Genomic DNA, 10991 nt, shown 5'->3' on the forward strand with positions numbered 1-10991 from the left:
TGCTGGGGCAAGACTTCGAGGGCAGGTACCAGGGAAGACAGGGCAGACACCCCCGCAGGCACAGGGATGGCTGGGTGCAGGAATGAACACACACAAATAGCCCAGCCTGGGGCCTGCAAACCAGTCAACAACATAAAAATTATAAAATCAGGTTTAGGGAGGAGGCAGCAGGGAGGCAACAAAGTTTTTGGAACCACCTCAGCCTCCCTCAGATTTCCCAAAACCCAGTAGACTTTTCCCCTTCTCCTGCACCAAAACCCCAGTAGAGAAGAGACCCAGCAGAGGGGAACAGCCACAGATTGGTCCTGGCCACAGCTGAGCTGTGTTTTTACAGGACTGAGGCTTCCCCCTGCAACCAGGGCACCAATAAATGCCCAGATTTCATCACCTCATCACCGTCTCACCAGCCTGGGGACCTGAACCTCCAGGCTTCCCCAACAGTTTGGCTGAGCTGGGGCTGCAGAAGTCGAGCTTAGCCCTCTGCAGAGGTGCAGCACAGTGCTGCCTGTCACCTGCCTGTTCTTTAGGTACCAAACCTGCAGAAGTCACCAGCAGCCCCATCCAGACGTGGGGACAGCCAATGCCAGCAGGCCTGGTGTGGCCCCACACAGAAAGCACAACCTGTTTTTCTCCTGGGCAGGCTTCTGGCCAACGCTGGCCACGCAGCAATCCCACAAACCACACAGCAGGCATCACAGATTTGGCCATTAAACAGAATGGGAGCCAGACTGGGCCCTTCCAGACCTTCCAAAGCAGCTGGGAGCAGGGGGGATCAGCAGTGGGATCAAGCTGGAGAAGGAGAGATCCTGTGACGGAACAACAGCCACTGAGCTGCAGCAGAGCTGGCGCCTGTCCCTGCCCAGCCCTGTGCCTGGAGGCCACCACATATCTGAGCCTGACTCCCATTTCCCTTAATCCCCTGGCACCAGGGCATCCAGCCACAGCTCAGCCTGGCAGGCACTTTTCTTTGAGGCTCCCTCTTGGCTCAGTAGCCCTGGCACAGACACAAACGTGCACCTGCACCTCCCCATCCACGCCACAGGCAAACGTGTCGTTCCGAGACATACAGACTTTAATATTAAAATAACTTTGTATAAAAATACTTTTGGAGACTGATGGCAAGCAGCCTTCCACACACCACAAAAGGCACCAGAGCCCTGCAGCCTGGTCAGACAGGAAGCCAGAGCAGAGCCAGAGCAGCAGGTACAGGAAAATACCAGCCCTCCTGCAGATCAGAAGGCACAGTGGAGCCAGCTCCAGAGCTGGGGCACGCTCCAGCCACAGCTCTCTTGCTGTTTCCCTCCAGGGAAACACAGCCCCTCAGCACTGGTGAGAAAAGGGGCTCTGCCTGAGCCCAAACAGCCCCGAGCCATCCTGGGGAGGAGAAGCCCAGCTGGCACTGGGATGCCCAGTCCCTGCTGGGATACAGACGCAGAGCAGCAGCAGCAGCAGCTTATATCTCCCCTAAATCCTCATAGAGAGGCGACAAGCTGTACTCATCCACACACTGCTCCTTCTTCTGCAGCGGCTGGGGCTTCACCACCTGGCTGTAGAGCACCTCCACGTTGTTGTTGTTGCTGCTGTTGAGGCTGGGTTTGGCGAGCACCTTCTCGGGGGCCGCGCTGCCCCATCGCCTGCCAGGGTCCTCCATCCTTTCTGCCCCTTTGGGGATAAAGGCCGCCTGGGGCTTGGGGGCTGGCACCGGCTTGGGGTTCTTGGCCTTGGCAGGGAAGGTGGGTACCGAGTAATCGTCAGTGCTGGGGTTGTAGGGGTACTCGTAGCCCCCCTTGCCGTCGTGGCCCTGCGTGCGCCAGGCCTCGCTCGTGGGCCGCGCCTCGTCGTAGATGTAGGCGAAGGGATGCAGCGAGCGGGGGGCACGGCCCTCAGGCTCGTCGTAGATGTGCTCCTTGTGCCCAGGGGCGGCCTGGCCACGACCCTCGGCCCGGCCCTGCCCCTCGGACAGGGGCCGGACCTGCTCGTACGGGCCCGAGTACGGCGGCGGCACCGGCAGCCGCGGCTTCGGCTCCTCCGCAGCCCCGCCGGGCGCCTTGGCCACGCTCGCGGCCTTGCTGTCCACAGGGTCCGAGTACAGCGGGTCTGGCCACGGCTGCAGGCCCTTCACCGAGTCCAGGGGCTCCGAGTACACGCTGGACGGGTCCTCGGCCGGCGGCACGGCGCGGAGCCCCTTGGGCAGAGGGGAGCGCGGAGGGGTGCTGGACACCGTGGGCTTGGCCGGTGGCACGGGCAGCTCCGGCAGAGTCCGGCTCTTCAGCAGAGATGTGGCATCTCTCTCCTCTGCTGCTGCTGCACCAGCCCTGGGTGCCAGCCCTGCTTTGGGTGCCGGGGTGTCGTCCCCCTCGGCGGGCAGCTCCAGGTTCAGGCTGTCAGCCAGGGCCTGGCGGATCTGCACCACGCCGGGGCTGTCGGCTTCCAGCGAGTCGCAGCTCTGCCGGTTCTCCTCCACCTGAGCCTTCTGCTCCTGGATGGAGGCTTCCACCAGGCGGAAGATCTCGTTGCCCTGCTTGGTCTCAAAGGTGAAGTTTCCAGGTCCTGAGTCACAGCGCCTGCCAGCCTCGAAGGAGAACATCACCTGAAGGGGAAGCAGAAGGGTCACGTCCTGCTCAGCACCCAGCACGTTGTGCAGGCTGAGCTTCTCACCAAAGGGCGTGTGGCTGCAGCACTGATCCTGAACACCCTGCAGGAGAGACTGCCCTGAAATCCTGCCCTGAAATCCTGCTCCTTCCACTCCCACAGCAAGGGCCAGCCTGTGCCCAGCAGCTGGGCAGGGAAAGGCCACACTACAAGCTGTAGAGCTGGAGCACACTTGAGGGGACATCACTGTGAGTGCCCCAGAGAGCTGCAGCTCCTGCTGGAGCCCTGCTGCCTTACGTGAGCAATTCCAGCAGTTTCTACCACCTTCACAGACAGTCTAGGAAACAACACTGAGGAAGGAGTAGGGTGAGAAGGTAACAATTCAGCAGGGGAAACTAGTAGGGAATCTTAGGAAAGAAGGGAGTGCTCTGGAAGCAAGAGATACAAGAGGAAGAACAGGGCTTTTTCCACAGCAGAAAGCTCAGCAGCAGCAGCTCAGTTACCAAGAGTAAACAAAGCATTGACCTACCAGCATTAATCTGTTCATGGTAAAAGGTCCTTTAAAGAGAAGTCTTGCACCAGGGCTGTGCTTCCTCTGGCCTGAGCACACTCTGGTGAGCAGGTTCCCACCAGCTGACGCCCACACTCTTCCTGAACCTCATTCCCTTAACCAGGGGAGATTTTCTGCCTCTCTCACAGGCAGCAACAGCCCCTGCAGTTGCTACAAAGGTCTCTGGGGACAAACTTCTTTTTATGGGTCAGTGCTGCTGAACAGAAGCACAATCAGACCCTCCCTGCTCAGGTCACTGCAGGTGTGGCTCCTCACACCCTGCAGCTCTCCTCCTGTCCCCAGCACAGACTCTGCAGATGAGCTGGACACCCCCACAAGGACAGCTCAGTTTCCACTGAGCTTTGGGAATATGCCACAAAAAGCACCATAAGCAGAGTGTGGCCAACATGGTCCCTGCTATCAACAGTCCCAGGACACCACTGAACAGCCCCAGGATACCACTGAGCACCCCAAGACACCACTGAACAGCCCCAGGATACCACTGAGCACCCCAGGACACCACTGAGCACCCCAGGACACCACTGAGCAGCCCCAGAACACCACTGAGCACCCCAGGACACCACTGAACAGCCCCAGAACACCACTGAGCACCCCAGGGCACCACTGAGCAGCCCCAGGATACCACTGAGCACCCCAGGACACCACTTCCTTCCTGTCCAGCGTGGCCCACACCCCTTGCACTCAGGGTAGCAGCAAGGCAGATTGGGGACTCACTGCAGGAGGACTCTGGAGAGGGGCAGACCTTCAAAGGTCAGGAGCAATTCCCCCACAGAGTGAACAAATCCAGAGCAATTGGTGCCTCAAAGCCCCTCTGCTCTGGCCACCATCCTTAGGAGAGAAGGACTGAACCCAGGGCAGAGACAGAGCTGCCAGGAGCCAAGGTTCCAGGAGCTGGGGAGAGCGTGTGTGCAGCACCGAGGGCCGTCCCTGCTCCTGGCACAAGCTGGGAAGTGCTGGGATGGAGAAGGAGAGCAGCAGAGGCAACAGCCTCAGTGAAAACGGGACAACCACAGAGGGGACGAGTGTCCTGCCAGCCCACGCTCCAGCGCGGTGACACAGGCAGGAACCGAGCACAGCCAAGCTCACCAGGGGCCGCAGCAATCCCGGCAGGGCCGGCTGCAGGAGGGAAGCAGCTACAGGGGAGCAGCTGCAGCACACGGGGCCCCCGTTGCCCACCTTGTCCCGGCCGTATCTCCGCAGCAGCCGGTAGGGCCAGACGTAGAGGATGCTGTCTGTCCGCGGCTCCTTCAGCACCAGGCTGTCCCGCTCCGCCTTCAGCACGTAGCTGCCACGCAGCTCGCAGCGCTCCGCGGCCTCCGTCCTCTGCACCGTCACCCAGAAGGTGTTCACTGTGGGGACACGGCTGCTCAGGGACACACAGAACCACTGTGGGGACGGGGCTGCTCAGGGACACACAGCACCACTGGGGGGACAGGGCTGCTCAGGCACACACAGAACCACTGCGGGGACGGGGCTGCTCAGGGACACCCAGCTCCACTGCAGGGACACCCAGCCCCACTGCAGGGACACCCAGCCCCACTGCAGGGACACCCAGCCCCACTGCAGGGACACCCAGCCCCACTGCAGGGACACCCAGCCCCACTGCAGGGACAGGGCTGCTCAGGGACACAGCACCACTGTGGGGACAGGGTTACCCAGGGGACACCAACCCTACTGTGGGGACAGGGCTGCTCAGGGACCCACAGCTCCACTGCAGGGACAGGGCTGCTCAGGGAGACACAGCTCCACTGTGGGGACAGGGCTGCTCAGGGCATGACAGGGGACACCCAGCCCCACTGCAGGGAAACCCAGCCCCACTGTGTGGACACATAGCCCCACTGCAGGGACAGGGTTGCTCAGGGACACACAGCTCCACTGTGGGGACAGGGCTACTCATGGGACACCAACCCCACTGTGGGGCCAGGGCTGCTCAGGGGGGACACAGCCCCACTGCGGGGACAGGGCTGCTCAAGGAACCCCAGCCCCACTGTGGGGACAGGGCTACTCATGGGACACCAACCCCACTGTGGGGCCAGGGCTGCTCAGGGGGGACACAGCCCCACTGCGGGGACAGGGCTGCTCAAGGAACCCCAGCCCCACTGTGGGGACAGGGCTACTCATGGGACACCAACCCCACTGTGGGGCCAGGGCTGCTCAGGGGGGACACAGCCCCACTGCGGGGACAGGGCTGCTCAAGGAACCCCAGCCCCACTGTGGGGACAGGGCTACTCATGGGACACCAACCCCACTGTGGGGCCAGGGCTGCTCAGGGGGGACACAGCCCCACTGCGGGGACAGGGCTGCTCAAGGAACCCCAGCCCCACTGTGGGGACAGGGCTACTCATGGGACACCAACCCCACTGTGGGGCCAGGGCTGCTCAGGGGGGACACAGCCCCACTGCAGGGGCACACAGCTCCACTGTGGGGACAGGGCTGCTCAAGGAACACCAACCCCACTGTGGGGACAGGGCTGCTCAGGGGACACCAACCCCACTGCAGGGACAGGGCTGCTCAGGGACACCCAGCCCCACTGCAGGGACACACAGCTCCACTGTGGGGACAGGGCTGCTCAGGGCAGGGCAGGGGACACAGGCAATGCCCAGCATGGCCCCAGTGATGGAGGAGCAGCAGCAGGACAAGGCTCTGTGGGAGGTGGCCCCGAGTCAGGGCAGCAGCAGGTCCCACCTTCATCTCTGGAGTAGTAGATGGAGTTCACGGCCATCTCCAGGGCTGGTGACTCCCCGCTGCCCTCTCGGCCATGCTGTGACACCAGGCCATCGCTGGGGCCATTTCCCTGCCAAAGGAGAGCAGATCAGACCCAGAGTTCTCTTCCCACATCAGCCCCAAGGCCACCTTGCACGGCCTGAGCCCTGCTGCCTGGCAGTGCTGCACCCTGCCCACCCCAGAGCTGGCCACAGCATCCCCTGAGCCCACAGCAACACGGATGAACAGGGCCAGGCAGCACAGGGGGGACTTCCCTGAGCTCCTGGCAGCGCCCTGTCCCCAGCTGGGCTCTGCAGTGACAGGATACAGGACAGCACAACACACAGAGCTGCCCCTAAAGCATGGCACAACCCAAACGCACCCTCCTGGCCATACCATCCCAAGGACAGGGGACTGGTGACACGGGGAGCTGATGGCCTGGTGACACGGGGAGCTGATGGCCTGGTGACAGGGGGGACTGGTGGCCTGGTGACACAGGGGTCCGTGTCCTGCCCTGCCAGGAGGAGGGGGAGCCTGCAGAGGGGAAGCGAGCGCTTCTATTTTAGCACATGCAGAACTGAAAATGCAACACGCACGCTGTCAGCGACTGTGTCCCAGCAGCAGGGCCCCCAAAGGGCCAGGGGGGGGACACAAACCCTTGGTGCTTTCAGAGATCCTCCTGCAGAAAAGCCCCTCACCAAGGACAGGCTCCCTGAGCCCTGTGCAGCTGCCACAAGGGAGGCTCAGCGTGTGGAGCTGCTCCTTGGGGCTGCAGCAGAGGGTACACCTTGCAGAAGGCACAGGCCACAGTTTCAGTTTAAAACCCACACACATGAGCTTCTTAACCCAAACAAGGCCCAAAAAAGGGCCATGCAGCCCTTGTGGCTGGGTCATAGAACCTCATGTCCTGAGAGCTGATAGCAGCAACTCCTCCTCAGCTAAAGCATCCAACACTGCAGGGCTCCAGCGTGGGACTAGAAAGCCAAGGGCCACTAGATCTGCCAGAGCCTCTAAGGCTCCATTTGACTGCACTTCTCCTCATCTTCAAAAGGAAATGAAAGAAAAAAATATCTGTTCTGAACTCCAAATGATCTCTGGCCCCAGCTCCCAAGCTGCTGCACCCTGCATACCCTCTGGGCAGGAACATGACACAAAATCACATTCTCCATGCAGATGATCAGCAATCCCAGCTGTGGATCTCCAGCTCTGTGCAGAGAGGCCACGTGCAGCTCTTGTGCCTCCTTCTCCAGGTCAGGCCTTTTTAAAACACATGCCAGCCTCGTAGCCTTTTGCTCCCAACCTCCTAAACTTTCAGCTTGCTTCTGGACCTCAGGCCCACAAATGATGGCTCCCATGTGGGGGATGGGAGCTCCAAGCAGGTGCTCCCTGGCCTGGCCACCACCCTGCCCCATCCCAGGGTGTGCTGTGTCCCCAGCTCAGCCCCACCAGCCACTTTCATGGCAAAGGCTGCAACCCTGCCTGCACCAGGAGACACAGATAATTCCACCAGTGCCTCCCAGCCCTGGCATTTGCTGCACGGACACCCCCGGCCTGCCAGGAGACTGCAGGGAGGGACAAAGGTGAATCACACCCAGGGGACATCCTGGGATTAACAGTCCTCCTGCCAGGCAGCCCTGCCCAGCACTCCAAGCCTGGAATCCGCTGGAGCCCAACGCAGGGCTCTGCAGACACCTCCCAGGAGGGAGAGCAGCGCTGTGGAGCTGGGCAGGCGTGGGCTGCTGTCCCAGAGGGCACAGAAAACCACACACGCTGACAAACAGCCTTGGCTGGCACACTGCTGCCCAGCAGCTCCAGGGGCTGCAGAGGAGGGGCTGCACAGTGTTCCAGAGCCCAGCACAGACAGGGTGCCCACAGCAGCAGCCAGGAGTGAGCCCCGAGGCTGGCAAAGGGGTTCCAGGTCCTGGAAGCAGACGGGTCCTGTAAGGCTCTCGAGGCTCTGCTTCCACGGCTGCTGTGGCAGGAAAGGCAGCAATGGCTGTGCCAAGAGGAAACGCTCCTGGCCATCAGCTGGCCTCCTGCCAGCTCTCTGCAGGGCGAGCACGGGCTCTGCAGCGGGCAAGAAGAGCCCGACTTGAAATTTGGAGCCACAACCTCGAATTATTGACAGCACGCTGAGGAGCCCCGCAAACCACAGCAGGAGCCACCGGAGCGCACTTCAAACCTTTACACCTCAGGGTGTCCTGCCAGGTGCCAAGGTGTCACCCCACACACTGCCACCCACGTCCCGTCCTGTCCCCTCGTCCCGCCCAGCCCGGGGCTCACCGGGAAGGCGATCTGGCACAGCTTCGCCACCCACTCCTCGCTCTGCTGCTTCTCGGCCGCGAAGAGGAAGCTGCGCTCGCGGGTCTCCAGGCGGAAGGTGGCGGTGCCGGCGCGGGGGCCGCTCTCGCCCACCGGGGCCACGCTGGTGCAGTCGCTGAGCCGCACCACGGTGCGGGCGAGCCGCCGGGTGCCCGCCCGCCCGGCCGCCGACGGCTCCTTGCAGTCGAAGAGCTCGAGGCGAGCCACGCCGTGCTGGCTGGCCGGGTAGAGCGCGGACCAGCCGCGCTTCCAGCGCTGCGGGCAGCGGGGTCACACCGGGGCCGCTCCCAGCCGGGCCCGCCGCTCGCCGGGAGCGGCCCCCGGAGGGCGGGGAGGAGGGGAAGGAGGGGAGGAAGTGGGAGAGGGAGGAAGGGATGCCCGGACTCACCTTGGTGCCGAATTTGTGGCTGTGCTGCACCAGCAGCGGCCCCTCCATGGCCGGCGGCTCCATCACCGAGCGCTTCCGCTGGGGCGGGGACCGGGCGGGACCGGGACGGGAACGGGGACGGGGCGGGGACGGGGCGGGGACCGGGATGGGGACGGGACGGGATGGGGACGGGACGGGGCGCGGACCGGGATGGGGACCGGGACCCGGCGGGGACCGGGATGGGGCGGGGATGGACGGGAACGGCGACCGGGATGGAGACGGGGCGGGGATCGGGATGGGGACGAGGCGGGGACCGGGATGGGGACCGGGATGGGGCGGGGATGGGACGGGAAGGTGACCGGGATGGGGACGGGGCGGGGATCGGGATGGGAACGGGGACCGGGATGGGGACTGGGACCGGGCAGGAACGGGGACGCGCGTGTCAGGGGCGGGGCGTGCGCGTGCACGTGTGCGCGTGCACGTGAACAGATGTGCGCACAGCTGGGCGTGTGCCCGCGCGCGCGTGCGGAAAGTGCGCGTTGTGTGGCTCTGCTCAGATATTTGCTGTGTGTATTGTGTTGTGTTGATTAGCAGTGCTGCGTTAACCTTTGAACAGCATGGCAAAGGTAGTTTTGTAGTTAAAAGGTAATTTTTGTAGTTAAATAATTTAACTTAATTTAATTTAAAATAGGAACTAATGTATGTGGGATTTTTTTTTTTTTTTTTTTTTTTTAAAGAAAGGAATGAAGTACTCGCACCAGATAGCAGCCACAGGACACCTAAAATTTTCAGAGAAAGAGAATTTATTGCTCTTTTATCAGAAGAGGCTAAATTCTTCCTGCCTTGCTGAGCCACGACGACACCGTTAGGATTAGGAATGGTGTTTTTAGGATTAGGAATTAGGCGTTTTTCTCATGTGACACAGGCGTGTGCTCTCCATGGGGACAGAAAACGCGCTCGGATGGGCTGAGGGTAAGCGAGGGGTGAAAAACGCCAATCGCTTGTTTTTAGAAGGTTAAAGTTTAACAGTAATAAAATGGTTATTAAAATAGTAATAAAATTAAAGTAATAAAAATTTGGACAATTTGGATTAGGACAATATGAGACAATAAAACCAAAGAGTTACAGACAGTCCGGGTACCTCTTTCTGGGCAAAATAAGCCCAGAAACAGAGGATTAACCCTTAAAATTAATAGCCCATTGCATTGCATATTCATATGCCTCATCCATGATGCATAAATTCCATTCAAACAAAGGATTCTGTCTGGTCGGTATCAACTTCTTCCTCTTAATCCTGACAGCATCTTCATGGCTGAGCAAGGTAGGAAGAAGTTAGTTTCTTCTGATAATGGAGCAATAAATTATTTTTCTGTGAAAGATTCAGGTGTCCTGTGGCTGCTGTCTCAGTGTGAGTCCTCTTTTTAAAAACAAGTATCTTACATAGCATAGTTTATATTTTAACATTATGTTCTAACTTAAAACTATAGTTAACACACTACTTAAGAAAATGAAAACAGCATAACTTTCTGACATAACACATATAATATTCATTTGAATATTTACAAAAAGCCAGTCGTAAAATACACATTTTTCACAGAGGGCAATATGGGGAGTGGACAAGGGGATAGGTGAGGTTTCACAGGACAGAGGGTGCTTACCTCAAGCTCATAGCCCAAGAAAATCGTGGAATAGCCAGGTGCTCACAGAGAGAGCAGAGAAGGCAAAGAATCACAACAAACACCTGTGTGTGCCCAGCCCTGCACAGCTTCATTCTCTGCCTGGAGACAGGGTAATGCCATCTATATCTCATGCCATGTCCCTGGGCACCGAGGCCACTCCAGGGGCACTGGGCTGCTCCCAGTACTGTCCCTGTCATCGCTGGCCACTCCAGGGGCACTGGGCTGCTCCCAGTACTGTCCCTGTCATCGCTGGCCACTCCAGTCTGCCCCAGAAGCCTCCTGCAGGGCCAGGCATTCCCAGCTGGGACAGGTGCTGGCTGTGAGGCAAAGGACAAGGACAAGGACAAGGACAAGAACAAGGACAAGCACAGCCTGTGCTCAGCACACCCAGCGTGGATGAGCCAGCCTGGTGGCACTCTGATGGCACTGGGACCCTGCCAGCTCACTGCTGCTCACACACTCTTGGGCTTCTTGCTGCTTTGACGGCCCAGGCACCATGACTCGGTTTCCTGGCGCAACATAAACCTGCAAAGGAGGAGGGAGAAGCCACAGGTCCTGGCTGCCCAGGCTCTGATGCCCATTTCTCCACCTGTGGTTTTGGTGGAACGGCTGCAGGTGGGGAGAGCTGCTGAGGGGAGCTTTGCAGTGCCTGGATGGATGCAGGGGTGACTCTGCACTGTCCTGGCTTCACCCCTCACATCTGCATGGTAACAAAATTGTGCTAATGTCCTGGTTTAGGAATGACATTCCCCAATGA

General features: G+C 60.0%; 1 protein-coding gene across 1 annotated transcript; it reads right to left on the bottom strand.

Annotated features, from left to right (window-relative positions):
• Window positions 1-1058: 1058 nt before the first annotated feature.
• DOK1 (docking protein 1) lies at window positions 1059-8704 on the bottom strand. The gene is made up of 5 exons (XM_041402752.1): window positions 8577-8704; window positions 8150-8443; window positions 5849-5957; window positions 4340-4512; window positions 1059-2590 (listed from the first exon to the last, which is right to left on the bottom strand). Exons 1-5 carry the CDS (start codon window positions 8637-8639, stop codon window positions 1454-1456), a joined length of 1776 nt encoding a protein of 591 aa, XP_041258686.1. The 5' UTR covers window positions 8640-8704; the 3' UTR covers window positions 1059-1453.
• Between the last annotated feature and the right edge of the window lie 2287 nt (window positions 8705-10991).

The sequence above is a fragment of the Onychostruthus taczanowskii genome, unplaced genomic scaffold, assembly GCF_017590055.1.
Source record: "Onychostruthus taczanowskii isolate IOZ18803 unplaced genomic scaffold, ASM1759005v1 scaffold2, whole genome shotgun sequence".
Lineage (NCBI taxonomy): Eukaryota > Metazoa > Chordata > Aves > Passeriformes > Passeridae > Onychostruthus > Onychostruthus taczanowskii.